The sequence below is a fragment of the Rhinatrema bivittatum genome, chromosome 6 (assembly GCF_901001135.1).
Source record: "Rhinatrema bivittatum chromosome 6, aRhiBiv1.1, whole genome shotgun sequence".
In the NCBI taxonomy this organism is placed as follows: Eukaryota; Metazoa; Chordata; class Amphibia; order Gymnophiona; family Rhinatrematidae; genus Rhinatrema; species Rhinatrema bivittatum.
Genome location: NC_042620.1, coordinates 126946961 through 126968247, shown reverse-complemented (window position 1 = coordinate 126968247; position 21287 = coordinate 126946961). Strand labels below are relative to the sequence as shown.

Genomic DNA, 21287 nt, shown 5'->3' with positions numbered 1-21287 from the left:
GAAGAACGGCTTTCAAATGGACCCCAAGAAACTTGAGAGTATCTGGGACTGGCCTCAACCCACAGGCCTGAAGGCATTACGTCGCTTCTTAGGATTTACCAATTACTACCGATCCTTCATTAAAAACTACTCATCATTGACAGTACCTCTAACTGCTATGACCAAGAAGGGAGCCAACCCTGTCAATTCGTCTCCTGAAGCCATCTCAGCCTTCATGACGCTCAAAGAGGTTTTTCAAAAGATGCCGTGTTTCCGCCACCCTGACCCACACCGTCCTTTCATCATGAAGGTTGACGCATCAGACATCGGTGTGGGGGCAGTTTTAAGTCAGTACAGCGAATACAATGTGCTCCATCCTTACTCCTTCTTTTCTAGGTGATTCTTACCTGCGGAGAGAAACTATGGGATAGGAGACAAGGAGCTTCTCATGATCAAACTGGCTTTTGAAGAGTGGTGTCCCTGGCTAGAAGGCGCACAACACCAAATAGTAGTATACACCGATCAGAAGAATCTAGAGTACCTTCGACATGCTCAACGTCTCAACTACCATCAGGCAAGATGGTCCCTGTTTTTCCACAGGTTCGATTTCCTTCTGAAATACCATCCAGGAGAAAAGAACACCCGGGCTGATGCCCTATCTCGCTCCTTCTCACCTCAGGACGTGCCAGATGAACCCCATCATATCATTGATCCCGCAAGAATGGTTCTCGCAGCCACCCACACGGTACACCTGCTGGGAAGACAGTGGTGGCCAGAAGTTTAAGAAAAAGACTGTTGAAATGGGCACACGATTCTCATCTGGCAGGCCATCCTGGACAGAATCACATCTTAGTAATGTTGCAAAGATACTATTGGTGGCCAACCATGAAGAAGGACGTGCAGGTGTACGTGGGTTCCTGTGCTGTCTGTGCCAAGCAAACGCCACCACCCGGGCGACCTTGGGGTTTATTACAACCTCTACCATCACCGGATGAACCTTGGACCCATATCGCTACTGATTTTGTACTGCATCTGCCATCAACCAGAGGCAACAACACCATATGGGTTACGGTTGACTGTTTCTCTAAAATGGCACACTTTGTAGCATTACCAGGATTACCCTCTGCTATTGAATTAGCTAAACTCTTCATTAAACACATCTTCCGTCTTCTTGGGATGCTAAAACATATCCTATCCGACAGAGGAGTGCAATTTACTGCAAAGTTTTGGAGAGCATTATGTCAGAAGTTTGACATCGCTTTAGATCTAACCTCTGCCTACCATCCTCAGTCTAACGATCAGACTGATAGGATGAATGGAACGCTGAAACAATTTTTGCATTCCTATGTCAACTCTAGACAGAACGACTGGGCTGAATTACTGCCTTGGGCAGAATTTGCCATCAATTCACATCCTGCTTCTTCAACGGGGTCTTCCCCTTTCTAACTTGTCTACGGGAGACAACCTTTACCTCCGCTGCCTATTCCACTGACAGTAGCCTCTCCTGCTGCCCAGGCTACCGCAGCAGAATTATCCCAGCTTTGTAAACAAAGGAGCTCCTTTTTAAAGCAGGACAAAAGGCAAAGAGGACCTATGATGCCCATCATCAAAAGGCACCCCAGTTCCAGCCAGGCGGCAAGGTCTGGTTAAGCACAAAATACCTCCGACTCAAGCTCCCTTTTGCAAGATTTGCTCCACGCTTTGTGGGACCTTTTGCCATCCTTCGGCGATTAGGAAATTTAACATACAGTCTCAAACTGCCTCCATCAATGAAGATACACAATGCATTTCATGTATCTCTACTAAAGCCAGTGATACTCTCCGAGTTCTCCAGAAAAGAACCAGAGCCCACCAGCCTGGACACAGAGGTTGACACTGAATATGCCGTAGATGAAATCCTTGATGTACGTAAAAGAGGCAAGACATGGGAGTACCTCATCTCTTGGGAGAACTATGGCCCAGAGGAAAAATCCTGGGAACCACTGGCCAATATTACAGACAAGGAGATGCTACGCCAATTCCACCTGGCAAACCCACGCAGGCCCAGACCACCTGGAAGAGGTCTTGGAGGGAGCCCTTTGAAGTGGGGTACTGTTGCGTCTATTGGTCGCAGATGGCTGCAACCGCTCTGCCTTACCTCTTTTTCTCCCCTTTCCCTCTCTTTGGGCAAGATGGCTGTCTCCGGCGTTTTCAGACCAGCATGGGCATCCTCATCCGCCATGCTCACTCCTGAGGTCTCCTAGGGCGCGTCATGGCGGGAACCTCGGGGGCAGCCCCACCGCATGATGTCAGTACCTCCGGGTCTAACTAGCCTCCGCTTCCGCTACCAACTTGAGTTAGCCAAGGCTTTGCTTCGCTACTCTGCCTCCTCTAAGCTGCTAGCTTAGACGCCTCCTTTCACTAAGGGCCTCACTCCAGCAGAAGCTCTAGAGACCGGCTCCTCGGGGGTCTCTCGCTTCCAACTTCCCTTCGGGGGTCCTCACTAACCTAGACAACCACTCCTCGGGGGTCTTTTCTCTTATTCATTTCCAGGATATTGGACCATTGGGTACTCGCTCCTCGAGGGCCTATCTTTTTCATATCCTGCACCACGGACCTTCGGTCCCACCATTCTACCATCAGGAAGACGCCTTCACTCTGTGAGTACCTCTACGAACCGGTGCTTCAACTCCACCCACCAGCCGCGGCGTTACCTGCACTGCGGGCTTCTGCCTATTGTGAACATCTGGGTGAGACTATACGTCAGAGCCTATTGAGCGTATTGGCACCTTGTGGTTCAGTGCCTTACCTTCCTGCTTTACCATCTATTTACAGCAGTACAATAAAGACTCTATCCATTCTGTGTCTGCTAACTGTGTCAGCCTATTGCAGTGGTTCCCCACGGGGCTTCTCCCTGTGGGCGGAGTCATCTCCATTGAGACCAAGGGTCCACAATGCCTCAAAAACACAACAGGAATTTAGAGTATCAGAGGTCTTCTGGCAGAGATGAATGCTCTGGCAGGTCAGGTAAAGGATCAGAGAGGTTCCCTGCAGACCTTTCCTCTGAATCGAGAGCTGGAGGGCCACTAGCCCATTACCCCGATTAAGACAATGATGACTGGGATAGGGTTCTCTGTCATCTCAGAGGGAATACTCCTAGGGCATTCTCCAGACAATGGTGCTCTGTACTCCATCCTTGGATGGGATAGATTCCTCCACAGAGAGGGATGAAATGCCTGAATGATGGCAGTTAATTCCACCACTGGAACCTCTGATGACAGCTCATGGCATGGAGGCAATGGGGACTCCCCCTTGTGGGAACAGATCCAATATTCTGGACAGGAGAGGTTGAAAGATGCCCTCACTGGCTGCCAATGAGACAAAGAAAGTCTTCACCACTTCAGCCAACTGGTCTATGAATTGTGATCTCCTCTGATCCAGAGTTAGGAAAGACATCCTCTTCTGTAACCAGAACAGGGTTATCCTCCTGAGAAACATGTACTGGACATGAAGAAACACCTTCCTGAGTTAGTTGCAGTGGTGGCCGCATAGAGAGCAGAGGCAAATGAAGCATATCCGATCTGTAGTCTCTGAACAAAGCCCATGGGTAGAAAGAAGGAGCTCCAAAAGGTCTTGGATCCAGATCCAGGAGGCAAAGAAGAGATAAGGGTGCCAGTATGGAGAAAGGCAATGATAAAGAGTCTTCTTCTGGACCCCCCCCCCCCCCCAAACACTTGTTCTTGCATTGAGTGTGTTGTGTACACTGTGACCGTTGCGCTGATAACACAAATGCCTGGAGCATCAATGGCTCATCAGGCTCATGTGTTGTAGCCTGATGTGTCAATGGCGCCATGATTCCATTATGCATCAATGACATATCCTTTGGTGCCAACATCTGTTTCTGTGGCACGGACTGAACCGCTTGCTCCAACAAATAGCACTTCATTTTCTTCTACACCAATGATCCCCATGAAGAGGGAGAAGTGGCCGGCGAGTATGCCGAGGAGCTTGCTGGCTCCTGAGCTTCACGTTTCTGCATTTTGCTCAATGTGGATCCACAGCCCAGTTCCACAATTTGGAGAGATCTACCCAAGGAGCTCCTTCTTGACTTGGTTTGGGGGAAGCTTATAGAGGCTCTGTTCCATGAGGAGGAACGGTTCTGACTTTTCACTGACCTGCAAAGCTCCTCGACCTTCCAGGTCCTGTTTCTCTGAGATCTCGGTGACATCCAACCACAGTCACAGCAGTTACTGAATTGTGATCGGAACCAAGGCATCTGAGAAGATATCTAAGCTGTTAGTAATGTACTTCCTGTGGTCACAAACGCTGTTCTTGAAATCACTGGAAGTTGCCTTCTTGGAGCTGAACATTTAGAGTTGTTGGGATTTTTTTCGCAATAGTATTGAAAAGTGCTGTTGAGGGGCTGCCGAGGCAGCGAGGAAACTCAAAGAATGAATTAATGAAGTAAGCAGTTTAAAAAAGATAAAAGAAGTAGAGACAAAGGGGTAGATTTTCAGACGAGCGCGAACAGCCTACTTTTGTTTGCGCTCCAGGCGCAAACAAAAGTACGCTGGATTTTAGTAGATACGCGCGCAGCCGCGCGTATCCACTAAAATCCTGGATCGGCGCGCGCAAGGCTATCGATTTTGTATAGCCTGTGCGCGCCGAGCCGCGCTGCCTCCCCCCGTTCCCTCCAAGGCCGCTCCGAAATCGGAGCGGCCTTGGAGGGAACTTTCCTTTGCCCTCCCCTCACCTTCCCCTCCCTTCCCCTACCTCACCCACCCCCCCCGGCCCTGTCTCCACCCCCCCCTTACCTTTGTCGGGGGATTTACGCCTCCCGGAGGGAGACGTAAATCCCCGCGCGCCAGCGGGCCTGCTGCGCGCCGGGCCGCGACCTGGGGGCGGGTACGGAGGGCGCGGCCACGCCCTCGGGCCGTAGCCACGCCCCGTACCCGCCCCCAAAACGCTGCCGACACGCCCCCGGAACGCCGCGACGACCGGGCCCGCCCCCCGACACGCCCCCGACACGCCCCCCTCCGAGAACCCCGGGACTTACGCGAGTCCCGGGGCTCTGCGCGCGCCGGGAGGCCTATGTAAAATAGGCTTCCCGGCGCGCAGGGCCCTGCTCGCCTAAATCCGCCCGGTTTTGGGCGGATTTAGGCGAGCAGGGCTCTGAAAATCTACCCCAAAGGCTACACATTTGTGTGTAAACTTGGACAAAAAAGATTGAAGGATTCACAAGGCAGTGCACATGCAGGAACTTCTGCACATGCTCAGTAGTAAAAATTTACTGAATTAGAAAGACAGGTCTATTTGGTGCCATCGTCATCCACATGTCATGGCTAATTTTGCCCTGCTTGTTGATAGAGAACATTAAAACTACTGAATTTTTACAAAGCAGACGTGTTTGACATATACTTTGCTGATAAAGTTATCTAAATTCTGAAATTATTACTCAAGGAAACTCAAAATTTAAACTATATTTCATGGCAAGCAAGTGCATGAGGCTGAAAACACTAAAATGGAAAATAATGGTTAAACATGTTAATGTGTACATTAAACTTTTCTTTAGAAAGCCTCCACTTGGATATTTATATTTTTATGAAGTATGGCAATTACATAACAACAAAGTGTTCTTATATCAACTTAAAAAAGTTAAAATTGGAAAACAAAGAAACTATATCTTGGAGGAACATGTTTATTGTGTTTGGGGTGATACATTGGGTGCTCTCTGAGCTACAAAGGGAAAAATGAAATCCTTTCAGTACAAACTGACAAAAGGTAAAACAGTTTCCACAACAGCATGTACCACATAATTGGAAATAGATCTGGGTTTAATACAAATGACATAATTCCTAGTAATCTACAGCTACCTTTAATAACTTCATACAGATAATGAATTAGGCTAAAATGCACCATAATATTTGGTTGACTTCAGGAACGGTATCCTTAGTACATCACAAAATACATTTTGATATCCCAAAGAAGCAAGACTTGCAAGTAGGCATTTTAACATAACTAATCTACAGCTACAAAGATCTACTCTTGATAGCATTTACCTTTTTGGGCAATATCCCAGTCTTCATAGGATAAAAGCAGAGAGTAGAATCAATATAACATATACACAGAAGTCCGTATTGTAAAGGCTATAAAGATTTGTTGCACATTGTAAAGTTGCCTTTTGCTTCTTCACATTGCACATGTAGTTAAACAATTTATGTAGCATATCTCTTGGTCCACTGCCTGGCTATCCTGTCATGTTCTGCTCTGTTGGTCAAATACTGAGTGGCTATGCTCCCAACCAGAGGATCAGCTGTAAGATTAAGAAGAAATAACATATTAGAAAACATTCAATTTCAATTATTATATTTTTTAAATTATGCTCACTCACACTTGTCATGAATAAATTGTGTGCTTCTGTAGGCCTATATATTTCAGAAGTCCATCAGAAATATTAACATATTTTCATATTTAAGTTAAAAGCACTGTAATAAAAATGTTTCTGTTTTCTTTTTTAACCTTTAATTAAACCTGATAGCTTCCATTTTGCATGTTATATCTATATTTCCTTAGAATAAGAATAGAAATATGATACTGTAGTTTCCTTTATCTTATGCCAACATATAAGAACAGTAGACATTTTCTTGGAGACCATTTTTTAAAATAAAATGTTTATTCATATAAAAATTATAAAACTATCATTAACATAAGCAAGTGGGATAGAAATAGGTAAACGTTTTCTTCAACTACCATACATAAGAATTTGCATCATGCAGAAAAATGAGAAACAGTTTTATAGGATATTCATAAAACGGATACTATGAGATGCCAGCTCCAGATATTTTGCTCCTGCCCTTTGTCTGATCATCTTTTGGTCTTATTGGTAAGCTGCTCAGAGAGTGCACGGCAGTATGAGACCCATCAGTGAAAGGTTATTAAAAAAAAAAAGATCTTTGCAGAAAAACACAACTTCTCAACAAATGTTTGACAGCAATACAAATATCAAATATTTTTTAAAATATCAGGTATCTAACCTTACATGTAGTGAAAAATGTATGCCAGACTTTTAAGAAAGTTCAGCAACACCAGCAACAAGTTACAAGGATGTTATTTGCATATCTGGCTGTATACTGATCAACAGCAGACCAACATTAACAACTGTTGACACCACATTTTGTCTTTCTAAACTAGTTAATTTTCTTTTAATATTTAATATATAAAACAAAAGCCTCTAAATTGTGAATTATGAAAGATTTGTAGTACATTTATTTATTGTATTTATATACCTCTGTTCTGTAGTCAATCACAACGGTTTACAAAATAAAATAAGAAATAACAAAGGCAGGTACATAAAATCATAAGATACAAATAAATAACATCAATATAAAATAAGCAATGCAAAGGTAAAACATAAAATCAGATTAGGATAAAAGATTAAAAAAGAAAAAACAAGATAAAATAAAAATAAATATGAAAGTAAGCCTCACTCAATATTCCAAGGCATCATGCCAGCTAGTGTAAAAACTGCCTTATTTAAACATTTAGGGGTAGATTTTTAAACTTGCGCGAGCGCATCCATGTGCACACTACCCGGCATGCGCACATGGACACACAATTTTATAGCAGGCGCGCGCATGTTATAAAATCGGGTGTCAGCGTGCGCAAGGGGGTGCACAATAGTGCACGCCGAGCCCGTGCCAAACCGCGCTGCCTTCCCCCGTTCCCTACCCCCCACCCCACCTTCTCCTCTACCTTTTTTGGCTTTTGTTCTAAAAGTTACTTCAGCGCAGGGGCTGAAGTTGAGTGCGCCGGCCAACTGCTGGCATGCGATCCCCGGCACAGCAGCAAATGGCCGCTGTGCCAGAAGCCTCTGACCCTGCCCTGCCCCGCCCCTTTTTGCAAGCCCTGGGACTTACATGCGTCCCGAGGCTTTATGTGCGTCACTGGGCCTTTTGAAAATAGACTCAGCGAGCTTATGACGATTTACGCACGTAACCTTTTGAAAATCCGGCCCTTAGTCTCATAAGCTAATTTAAAAAGCCAAGCCTTCAATCCTTTCTTAAAAACAGAAAAGTCTTTTTGCAGCCTTAATTCCACGGGCAGAGAATGCCACAATTTAGGAACAGCAATTGAAATAGCTCTCACTCTTACTTTGCTCAGATGTGTGGTTCGAACTGAAGGAACAGTCAACAAGCCTTTATTTGCGGATCTTAAATTCCGTTGAGGGATATGCAAATGAATGGTTGCATTTAGCCATTCAAACTTATCATTATGCAATGATTTGTGTAATAAGCATAAGACTTTATAATCAATCCTAAATTTTTTCAGATACCAATGTAAAGTAATTAGGGTTAGATTTTAAGACCCACGTGCTCGCAGTTCCCAGCACACGCACATGGATGCATCGATTTTATAACATGCACGTATCGATGGCCGCAATTCATAAAATACGTTTCCCGCGCATACATGTTCATTTATTTAAAATCTTTTCTATACCGTCATTAAGCGGGTGCCATCACAACGGTTCACAATAGGGCACAAAAACTAAATGTTGTATAAAGTGTCTGGAATTTTAATGACCACGCATGCATGGTCGGCAGGTGGCCTCCACTGTGTGCGCGGGGGGGGGGGGGGAATGTGTGTGGATTTTTTCAATTACACGTGGCAATGCGATAGGGCTTCTTCCCAGTTCCCTCTTTGTCCTCTCCAATTAAGGAGTGGACTGGGAGGGAACTTTCCTATTCCTAACCCTTCCTACCTCTTCCCCTCTCCAACCTGACCCCTAAATCTATCCTAGCTATCCCTTTTGTTGTTTTTTTTTTTAAACTTACTTTGTGTCCCGAGTTGAAGTTGCGCGCGCCAGCATCGGGACAGCGCAAAATGGTGTTGTCCCGGCCCACCCATAAAACACCACACCCCTGGCCCTCCCTTTCTGCAGGGCCCGGCACTTCTGCACATAATAGGGGTTACACGCATGGCTGGGCCCATTCTAAAATGCGCTTGCAAGGCCCGGCCGTGCATGTAACCCCCGTTTTTTACGCACACGGCCCTTTTAAAATCAGGCCTTTAATGTGGGATTGGTATAGTCATATTTTCTTCCATCTGTTAAAACTCTTGCTGTAGCACTTTGAAGTAGTTATAGCTGTGTTGCATTAAAAGGGTGTTGCAGTAATCTAAATTAGAAAAAAATAATGTTTGGAGCACGGACTGAAAATCATTATGATTGAGGAGAGGGTTTAGCCGTTTTACTATGTGCAATTTATTATAGCCTTCTCTGATTCTAAGGTTAATGTGCTTTTTCATATTAAGGTCATAATCAATTATTACTCTGAGATCCTGCACATAGGTGGAAAATTCAATTTGTGTCGAACCATAATTAAAAATAATAGACGTATTCAGAGACTTTTCTGTTTAGTAATAAAGATTTCTTTTTTTTTTGAGTATTCAGTATTAATTTCATATAGTTTAAAAGTTGCTTAATAGCGGACATATATACCTCTATGAGTTTCTAAGTTTTTTTCTATAGAGTCATTAATCAGAATCAGTAATTGAACATCATCCGCATATATATAATAAGTAATCCCCAATCCTGATAATAATGAAGGGATAGCAAGTAGACATTGAAGAGTGTGGCAGACAAGGATTAACCCTGGGGCACCCCAGACACCAGATCGATTTTTTCAGGTACAGAATTACCAACAACCTGAAATGAGCGGTCCTTAATGTAAGAGGTAATCCACTGAATGGTCTTACCACATAGTCTGATTTCAGATAATCTTTGAATCATGACATGATGATCAACGGTATCAAAAGCAGCTGATAAATCAAATCAAATCAAATAAATAAGATTGACCATTATCAAAACCTCTTAAAATAGTGTCTGTTAGGCCTAATAAAAGTGATTCAGTACTTAAAAACCTAACAACAAAATAAATGACAATCATCATTTGTTAAGAGAGAGCAATATCCTACAGATCTTTATTTATTTATTTTGTAAATCTAAAAGTAGCTGAAGTGGATGGAATAAAATCCTGTTTACAACATTTACAGCTTTGAAAAAGTGCTCATTTGGAATGTTTTAATACCATCTCTGTGCTGATAATCTTAGCCTGCTTGTCAGGCATTGCCATCTCAATATTCCACCACCACTTTAAACTTAACATGGCCAAAAAGAACTTATTTTTTCTCCCAAATCCATTTCTCCCCGTCTCTCTTTTTCTATTCCAATGGATAACAGGGTCATTTTCCCAATACTCTAAGCCCACATCCTTAGAGTAATCTTTGACTTAGTTTATTTTAGTTTATTAAACTTGATAAACCAACTTTCATATAATCAAGGCGGTTTACAAAATAAAACAAATAACATAAATTACCTAAGAACATAAGTCTTGCCATACTGGGTCTACATAGACTACATAGAAATGGCGGCAGAAAAAGACCAATCGGCCCATCTAGTCAGCCCAGCAAGCTTCGACTCTTATTTTCCCATACTTATCTGTTTCACCAAGCACCAAATTCAGGGCTCTTGTTGGTAACTGTTTGATTCAAATTTCCTGCCATCTCCTGTCATTGATGCAGAGAGTAATGTTGGAGTTGCATCAAAGGTGAGCAAAAGGCTTATGGTTAAGGGTTGTATCTGCTGCATCAAGCAAGCTACCCCGATGCTTGTTCACCTAGACTGCACAGATTGATGCCTTGTTGGATGACATCTGAATGCAAATCCTGTTTTCCTCACTTCCCCCTACCGTTGAAGCAGATAGCAACACTGTATAAGCTTTCAAAGTGATGTATCAGGCTTAAGGGTTTAGGGTATAACCGCCACTACCCCTATGATTATTTACCCAGGTTGTGAAGTTCAGTCTTTGTTGGTTGTTGCCTGAATGTAAATCCTGTTTTCTACTTTTTCCCCCTGCCGGAAGCAGAGAGCAGCACTGTATATTTATTTATTTATTTAAGGACTTTTATATACCGAAGATCATGTACTAATACATATCGCTGTATATGTATTCAAAATGATGTATCAGGCTTAATTGGGGTTTAGGGTAGTAACCAATGTAATAAGCAAGCTACCCTCACGCTTATTTGTTTACCCAGATTATGAAGTTTAGTCCTTGTTGGTTGTTGTCTGAATGCAAATCCTCTTTTCCACATTAACCCCTGCCGTAGAAGCAGAGAGCAACGCTGTGTATGCATTCAAGTGATGTATCAGGCTCAATTGGTTTAGGGTAGTAACCGCAGTAATAAGCAAGCTACCTCCACGTTTATTTATTTACCCAGATTGTGAAGTTCAGTCCTTGTTGGTTGTTGTCTGAATGTAAATCCTGTTTTCTACTTTTTTCCCCTGCCGTAGAAGCAGAGAGCAGCACTGTATATGTATTCAAAATGATGTATCAGGCTTAATTGGTTTAGGGTAGAAACCAATGTAATAAGCAAGCTACCCCCACGCTTATTTATTTACCCAGATTGTGAAGTTCAGTCCTTTTTGCTTGTTATCTGAATGCAAATCCTCTTTTCCACATTTCCCTTTGCCGTTGAAGCAGAGAGCAATGTTGGGGTTTCATTAACCATGCAAGGGATATATTTTGAGTAAGGGTAGTAATCACCAGGTAGTAAACATTCCAGCACGCCACCCCATGGCTCTACTCTTCATTCCCATCCTCTTGCCTTTATGGATCCACAGTGTTTATCCCACAGACCAAGGAACAATCAAGCCCAGTATCCTGTTTCCAAGAGTGGGCAAGCCAGGTTACAAGTGCTGTGCGCATGTTATAAAATCCAGGGTCGGCGCGCAGCCTTCCTCCATTCCCTTCCACTCCCCGCACCTTCTCCTTCCTTCCCCTATCTAACCCGCCCCCATCCCTATCTAAAACCCCCTCCTGACTTTATCGGGAAAGTTATGCCTGCCTCCGTGCAGGTGTAACTTGCACGCCATTCCCCGGCACGCCATCCCCTGGCATGGCGGCTGTTCCGGAGGCCTTGGCCCCGCCCCCAGAACACCCCTTTTTCGAAGCCCCGGGACATATGCGCGTCCCGGGGCTTGCTCAGTGCGTGCAGGGGCAGCTTTTTGGGGGTTATGCACGTAACCCTTTGAAAATCTTCCCCAATGAAAACAAACAATATATTACCAACAACCAATACAAACCTAATGTCATCAAATATTGCAACAGCCAGCATAATAAAATCAATACACAATCAATTAGTAGTTGGGCTAAAAAGCCAGGCCTTTACAGTTTTACGAAATTTAGGGTTATTTTGCTTCCAGTTGAACTTCTAAAGGCACGGAGTTCCATATAAGAGGAGCTAGGAAAGAGAAGGTGGAATGATGCCTTGTCAGTTCCAATTTAATGTGGAAAGGAATTTCTAGAACCTTTCTGAGAAGAACATAATGACCTATTAGGAAGATGATTTAACAAACCCAACAGTGTGGCTACTGTGTCTACAGTAATTTAAAAACCATGCACAATAGCTTAAACTTTATCTGAGATACCATAGGGAGCCAATGAAGCTTCTCCAAAACAGTAAAAACATGATCATATTTCAGAAGATTAAACATCAAACGAGCTGCAGTATTTTGTAACAACTGGAGGCATTTTAATAGATTAGCTGAAAGACCTAGATAAAAGATGTTGCAGTAATCTAACTGTGAAAATACCAAAGAGAGCATCAACGTTCGAAGGTCACACTTTTCAAGATAAGGACTTTTCCCTCTTCTTTGTACACATCAAAAACATTGCAACACTGCTCAAACATACCATTTCATTTTCTATAAACACTGAAAAAAGTAAAATAGGTCCTACTACCACGTAGTATCATTAAATACCAGAAGTAAAAAAACCCTGCAAATCAACAATAGAAAAAGTGCCACAATTAAGTAGTTCACTGAACAGGGAAAATCTTATTGTGTGCACAAAATTAGAATAATGCAAACTTGTAAAACACCTCTCATTTCCCCATATATTTCTCTTTATCATTATGGGCCCTTTTGGCCTTTCTCTGTCATCCTTTACCATGTTACTATGATAGCAATGTTCAAAGGGACTTTTGCAAGTAAAACATGTTTTACTGGTGCAAACTGGCAGTTTGAAAATTTCCCAACCTGTATGTGGAAAAAAAGTATGCGCATAGTTCCACAACCAAAATGTTCCTCGAGCAGGACTACAGCAGGGAGAAAACGACATATATAGTTTTGTTTTTTCAAAACTATGCATACAATTTTGGCCAGAAATGTATCCACAGAAAAAGAAGCTGCAAGTCTCTGAAACTACGTTTCCATGATGCAATTTTCAAAGTAAAAATATGTGTGCATTTTTCCTTTGAAAACTCGTGTGACTGTGGGTAAAAAGAATCTGATGAATAGCAATGAGGTTAGTTTTAACATTGCCCTTTATATTACTAAAACTCAAAGAGGTAGATACTGAGATGCTGTGTAGCTCAGTTACTTATCTATCCGGCTAACTTAGCCCATATATTCAGCTGTGCGGCCACACCACTGAATATATCCGGCTATTGTTAGTCAGATAAGTTTAAGACAGCACTTTGGGCCGATTAGACTTAGCCGGATAAGTTATCTGGCTAACTCCGCATCTCTGAATTAGCTGGATAACTTATTCAGCCAAGCTGGCTCCTCCTCAGAACTCCCTTGTCACGTCCACCACTTAGCCAGCTAACTAATTATCCGGCTAAGTGGCCATCAAAATAGAAAAATGTAAAAATACCACCCATGAAAAAATTCACCTAGTGATCTGCAGAACTTTCAAACTGAGTGACTGCAGGCACACTTTATATGTTCCATACTTATGACAGCATATTGTAAATGGAACAACTGTTAAACAGTTCTGAAGTTCATTCAGTACTGCTTCTTTTTAACCACTTTGTGGATCAGAGGTCTGTATGTAGATTTCTTGCCCCGAGAAGCTGATGTGCTTACTTGGATTTTTGAGGATCTTGACTAGATTGATAATTGCAATTTATTTAGAGGATTTTATTATACTTTATCCAAACTCATTTCAATTGACTGTGCCACACCTGTGTAGAGATAAAGGTTTCGTATGGACCAATCATTTTACATCTAGCTTGATTATGTAGGTTATCACAGGAAGTGTAAAAGTATGTTTAGCATCTTTACCACTTCACTATGCAGGAGATTGGAGGTCTCCTACAGAGAGTGTTCCTATTCTGGGAAGTAATGTTGTTGTAAAACTAAATACCAAACATGTTTCCTCAATAATTACCATTTTTTCCATTTCAGCATTGTTCCAACAGAACTTGCCTCATGTCACCATTAGTTTACCCCAAAAATGTTTCAAGCCAAACACATTAATTAATGCCTATAACAAATATGGAGTCAAAGAAAAAAATACTTTCCTGAACTGAGGTTCGAATGATTAAGGAAAGTATTCACTCAAAAAACTGCACTCCTCCAATGGAATTAAAGTCCCATTAGAGATAAAGTTCTAACACTTTTTGGTGAAGCATTGTTGAAATGAAAAAAAAATGGTGACTATTGGAAGTAAATGATTGTTATTCAGTTTTGCAGCTATATAATGTAGCACATCACTCGTTTCTGCCACTCCTTTAAACATTCGGAGGATAACTTTCAAACAACTGCGTGCGACGGCATATACACATGTAAGTGGCAGTGCGCATATCTGCTATAGTATTTTATAATATGTATATATGATATGGTGCATTTTATACAATATGCGTAATTCTATCAGGCAACATATATGTATCTGTAGGCTTAAGCACGAAAATGTGCAATGCATTGAAACCACGTATATTGATGGACTGAATGCATATACCTTATCCAACTATTTTAAATATATACGTGCATATATTTGATACATGAAAGTAAATTAGGACTTACTTGTTTAAGTCCTGATTTACATGTGCAAGTCAGCCAATTTTAAAACATGAGCGCATTAAAGAAATTAACCGATTTACCAGTTAGTTCATCAGTTTGCTCAGTCCTTTTCCAGGTCATTGACTCCTCCTGCTTCTTCAGACTGAACTCTCTCAGTCCACCCAGGCCTCCCACCCTGTCAGTACTACACAATAACAATGTCATACAATCCCTCACAACTGCATATATCTTATTCAATAAATTAATTGCCATCATAATACGTATTACACTTTAATTTTGATTAATTATCTGGCATCCACAACTAATGTACAGAAATTTTTTTTTCAATAAAAAGACTTATCCTTGCACTTCAGCTTGTTCACATAATCACACAATCACCCTGACATGGTCCACATTTTGAAATTGTTTTCTGCATCAGGGGGCCATTCACAGATTCATACTCCATATGTGGATGCAATGTCTCTAAAATATAAGAGAATAGTTAAATTAGATAGCAATAGTCAAAGTCCTCATTTCACCAACATTTCCACCATCGCTCAACCTTAACACACCGGCGTCTCTGATATTTTGGCACCAATTTTTAAAACCGAAAGTAACCCTAGGTTTAAGAATGGATTATATAGTGAAAGCCGATTGTATGTAAAACAAATTACTAAAGGGATTTTATTTTTTTTTAAATAATGGAATACCACTCAATGTCCAGATTCAATCCATATGGTGTAATAGTATTTAAAAAATAAATCCACAACTTTTATCGAAAGTTAAACTGCATCTCACAATTGCCCCCTCTAGGCGACTCGTACATCTGCTCCAGAACACCCCAGTGCAAATCCTCAAATGTATGATTGTGTTCTAGCCACTGAGATATCAACGGTGCTTGTACTTTCTTTGTGGTGATACAACTCTTGTGCTCAATCTGAAACAAATGTTTTGTTTTGTTCTCCCTATATATATATATATTTGCCTGCAAGGCATATGATAAAATACACTACAAACAATGATGTACAGTTTGTGGATCCTGTCAACTTAACATGGATTGAATCTGGACATAGAGTGGTATTCCATTATTTGAATAAAAAATAATCCCTTTAGTAATTTTTTTACATACAATCGGCTTTCACTATATAACCCATTCTTAAATCTAGGGTTACTTCATTTTTAAAAACTGGTGCCATAATTTCAGAAATGCTGGTGTGTGAAAAATGAGCGATATTGGTGGAAGTATTGGTGAAACAAGGACTTTGACTATTGCTATCTAATTTAACTATTCTCATATTTTAGAGACACTGTATCTACATACGAAGTATGAATCTGTGAATGGACCCGATGCAGAAAACAATTTCAAAACGCAGATCATGTTGGAGTGACTGTGTGATTGTGTGAACTGAGCTGGAACACAAAGTTAAGTATTTTAATTGTAATAAAACTTTACAAAAAAATACATTTCTGGACATTAGTTAGAGATGCTAGATGATTAATTAAGAGGCAATGAAGGTGTAATACCGGTAGTGCCTATTATGATTAATTTATTGAATAAGATATATTCCTTGTGGAGGTATTATATAACATTGGCAGTATTCATAAAGCAAAATTGCTTATCTTGTAATAGGTGTTATCCCAGGACAGCAGGATGTAGTCCTCACATATGGGTGACGTCACTGATGGAGCCCTCGAGCGGGAAAAACTTCTGTCAAAGTTTCTGTAAAGCTTTGACTGGCACCCAGAGTGCCTACTGAGCATGCTCAGCATGCTATGATATTCTCTGCCACAGGTGGCTCTCTTCAGTCTCGTATGTAGCATTAAGCTTTAGCAAAAAGTAAAATAAGAAAACGTAAAACACCCAACTCCGTGGGGCAGGCGGGTGGGTTTTGTGAGAACTACATCCTGCTGTCCTGGGATAACACCTATTACAAGGTAAGCAATTTTGCTTTATCCCAGGACAAGCAGGATGCTAGTCCTCACATATGGGTGATTAGCAAGCTAAAGGCTGAGTCATTTTGTAGTGGAGCAACAGTAAGAATTGTTGTCGAAATGAATCAGCCGACGATCACAGCAAGTTGGATGTGGAAGGAGTTGGGTTTAAACTGGAAACAAGTTTTTTAAGACAGATTGTCCGTAGGCAGAATCTTGTCTTCCCTGTTTGTCCAGACAGTAATTAGCTGCAAAGGTGTGAAGAGAACTCCATGTTGCTGCTTTACATATGTCAAGGATTAGCACTGAATGATAGTGTGCTACTGAGGTTGACATTGCTCTTACTGAGTGTGCTTTTACTCGCCCCTGGAGAGGAAGGCCTGCTTTTTCAAAGCAAAACTGTATGCAATCTGCTAGCCAGGTGGATAGAGTTTGCTTACCCACTGCTTTCCCTGGTTTGTTTGGATCATAAGAAACAAAAAGTTGAGTGGATTTTCTGTGGACTGCAGTGCGATTTATGTAAAATGATAAAGCACGCTTGCAGTCTAAGGTGTGTAAGGCCGTTTCTCCTGGGTGAGAGTGAGGTCTAGGAAAGAATGTGGGTAAAACTATGGATTGATTCAAGTGGAATTCCGTAACTACCTTAGGGAGGAATTTTGGATGTGTACGAAGAACCACTCTGTCATGTAGGAACTTTGTATAGGGTGCATACGTGACAAGTGCTTGTAACTCACTCACCCTTCTAGGTGATGTAATAGTTATGAGGAAGATAGTCTTCCATGTAAGGAATTTGATATCACAGGAATCAATGGGTTCAAAAGGAGAACGCATGAGTCTTGTTAATACCAGGTTCAGGTCCCATTCAGTGACTGGTGGCCGAATTGGTGGTTTTAGATGCATCAAGCCTCTCAGGAAATGAGTGACGAGAGGTTGCACAGATATAGGTGCATCTCCTATCTTATTATGGTAAGCTGAGATTGCACTTAAATGTACTCTAACAGATGAAGTCTGAAGACCAGAGTCTGAAAGATGACAAATAGTCTAATAGAGGAGCTGCGGGGCAAAAGAAAGGATCAATACTTTTTTGCCTGCACCAGAAGGTAAACCTTTTCCATTTGGAAGAATAGTTCTTACGTGTTGAAGGTTTAGGTGAAGCTAAACGCACTTGAGACACATTGGTGGAAAGATTGAGTGGTTATAAAATCAAGCTTTCAACATCCATGCTGTCAGGGAAAGGGATTGAAGGTTGGGATGGCGCAACCGACCCTGATCCTGAGTTATGAGCGTGAGAGCTACTCCCAGACGAATTGGATCCCTGACTGAGAGGTCTAGAAGTGTGGGAAACCATACTTGTCGAGGCCAATACGGGGCTATGAGTATCATGGACCCCTTGTCCTGTTGTAGTTTCACAAGTGTTTTGGTTATGAGCGGTATAGGAGGATACGCGTATAGTAGGCCTGAGTTCCAAGGGCGAGCAAAGGCGTCCTTGGCTGGCTGGTTCTTTTGGTTGTGTAGAGAACAGAAGTTGTCTAGTTTGTGACTGAGGTGTGAAGCAAAGAGGTCTAGTGTCGGTTGACCCCAGCGTTGAAATATCCTGGATGCTACTGAGGGATCCAGGGACCACTTGTGTGGTTGGAACTGATGACTGAGTCGATCTGCTACTACATTGTGAATGCCTGGTAGATAAGTGGCCCGGAGGAACATTGAGTGTTTCAGGGCCCAGGCCCAAATTTGTGCAGCTTCTTGACATAGGAGATACGAGCCCGTACCTCCCTGTTTGTTGATGTACCACATGGCTACTGTGTTGTCCGTTTGAATCAGAACAGTTTTGTGTGAAAGGCAGTCCTTGAACGCATTTAATGCATAACGTATAGCTCGAAGTTCCATGAAATTGATTTGGAAGGATGCTTCGAGTTGTGTCCAAGTTCCTTGAGTCTGAAGATTGTCTATGTGAGCTCCCCAACCCAAGGTGGATGCATAAGTAGTTAACGTTATTTGTGGGACTGGTTGTTGGAAGGGTAGGCCCTTGCACAAATTGTCCTTGTTTGCCCACCAGAGAAGGGAGGAACATAATTGGTGGGTTACTTGAATTGGAGAATATAGTGGTTGAATGGCTTGGATCCACTGAGATCGCAATGTCCATTGAGTTACCCTCATGGCGAGTCTTGCCATAGGAGTGACATGAATTGTGGAGGCCATGTGGCCTAGTATGGTTAGAAACTGATGAGCTGTTACTTGTGTCTTTGAGAGAATCGAATTTGCTAGTAGGGAAAGTGTTTCTGTTCGATCTCTGGGTAAGAAGGCCCTTGAGAGTATGGTGTTCAATTCTGCGCCTATGAATTGAAGCAGTTGAGACGGTGCGAGATGGGACTTTTGATAGTTGATGAGAAAGCCCATTGAGTGAAGTAGAGTAATTGTTCGATTGAAAGAAGCCAGAGTTCCTTGCTGAGATTGACTTCTGATGAGACAGTTGTCTAGATAAGGAAAGACATGGACTCTTCCTTGTGTAAATGTGCTGCTATTACTGCCAAACATTTGGTGAATACTCTGGGAGCAGAGGCTAGTCCGAATGGCAAAACTCTGTACTGGAAATGTTGATGACCCACCATGAAGCGCAGGTACTTGCGATGAGGAGGGAATATAGGAATGTGAGCGTAAGCGTCTTGGAGATCCAGAGAACAAAGCCAATCTCCTGTTTGAAGAAGTGGAAGCATGGTGCCTAGAGAAACCATCCTGAACTTTTCTTTCCTCAGAAACTTGTTGAGATTTCTGAGGTCTAGGATGGGACGTAGGCCTCCTGATTTCTTTGGAATGAGGAAATATCGGGAGTAGAATCCTCTGCCCTGCTGAGTCCGGGGCACTGGTTGAACGGCCCTGGCTCTCAGAAGGGTGGATAATTCTGCTTGTAATTGAAGTAGTTGAGAATTCTGTTGTGGGAAGAAACTCGGTGGAGATTCTGGTGGATTTGAGAGGAAATTTAGTTTGTAACCTTGAGATACTATGGAGAGTACCCATTGGTCTGATGTTATCTTGAGCCAATTTGCATGAAATTGGGATACTCGTCCCCCTACTGGCAGGTGTGGATGAGGGTTTTAGGATTGGGTTTGCTCTCTGGTTCAAATTTCAAAATCCCGCTGCTGGGCCTGACGGAGGAGGAGGTTGCGTGCGAGGAGCTCTAGGTTGTCTTGTTTGGGAGCGTTGTTGTTGAGGCCTAGAGGATCTACTCCTGGAAGTTTGGGAGTAGTATCTTCATGGCCTGTAGTACAAACGCCTAAGTTCTCTCCGGGGTAGGCATCGTTGTGATTGTGTAGAGGTATCCTGAGGCATCTGGGACAGCTGACGCAATGTCTCAGTGTGGTCTTTTAACTGTTGAACTGCTTCTTGGACTTTATCAGCAAACAAGTTATCTCCCAAACATGGCAAATCTAGGGAATAGAAACCCTGCCCCTGTTGGGAGAGGGGCACTGGCTCTATTGCTCGAGACTGGAGAAGGAGGGAGACCTCCTGCTCTAGGAGCGGTGAGTGGTCGGATGTTCCCCACGTCAGCTGAGGTGGGGAATCCGGTGGAACAAGAGAAAGTTGAGGTGGTAACCTTGGGTTATTAGATCAAGTACCCAATGATCTGTGGTGATTGTGTGCCATGGTTTGGAGAAGTGGCACAACTGGCCTCCGACCGGAATAGTCGGAAGGGGAGGCTGGGTACTGCTTGCTAGGAAGGAGTCAAAAGCCAGTTGATGGACCTGGCTGGGAGGCTGGCTGTGACTTCTGTACTCGAGGTTGCTTGGATTGGCCTTTTTAGTAAGGCTTAGAAGCTCGAGCCCTGGACGCGGGGGGATAGAATCTCTTTTGCCGGTAGAATTGTCTCTTGGAGTCTCTTCTAAAAGAACATTTGGAAGAGGAAGAGAGATCAGAAGACAGTAAGGAGAGCTGGCACAGAGTCTCTTGGTGGTCCTTGAGCTGCACCACTGCTTCTTGAAGCTTTTCTCCGAAAAGATTATCCCCAGCACAGGGGCAAGTCAGCTAACCTGTCCTGAACTTCTGGTCTGAGGTCTGAAGATTTTAGCCCAGGCCCCATCTCCTCGCACTAATTCCTGCCGCCATAACTCTGGAGGCGGTGTCGAAGATGTCATACGATGAACGTATTTCATGTTTGGCAGCATCTAGACCCTTTTGTGCTAGGACATAAAGTTGGTTCTGGAATTGCAGAGATAAGGCGTCAGCAAATTCCTGAATCTTTGTAAACAGGGCCCTATTGTACTGGGTCATGTACAATTGATAGGAAGCAATGCGAGAGATGAGCATTGACCCATGAAATACTTGTCTTCCAAACGCATCCAGAAATTTCTGTTCCTTTCCTGGAGGAATGGAAGAGTGGGGTTTGGAGCGTCATGCCCTCTTCTGGGCTGTCTCCACTACTACTGAATGATGATCTAGTTGAGCTCTCTGGAAGCCAGGGGCTGACTGAACTAGATAGGTGGCATCTGCCTTACGGTTATCAGGTGCCATAGAGCCAGGGTGCTCCCAATTTCTCTTTAAAAGTTCCAAAAGGATGTCA

General features: G+C 42.8%; 1 protein-coding gene across 2 annotated transcripts in view; it reads right to left on the bottom strand.

Annotated features, from left to right (window-relative positions):
- Positions 1-5640: 5640 nt before the first annotated feature.
- UBE2E3 (ubiquitin conjugating enzyme E2 E3) overlaps positions 5641-21287 on the bottom strand; it is a 193968-nt gene continuing 178321 nt past the window's right edge. For both annotated transcript variants that reach the window (XM_029605914.1, XM_029605916.1), the window contains exon 6: positions 5641-6271. In XM_029605914.1, coding sequence (XP_029461774.1) covers positions 6174-6271 — 98 coding nt within the window. In that variant the 3' untranslated portion in view covers positions 5641-6173. The remainder of the gene's footprint in view (positions 6272-21287) is intronic.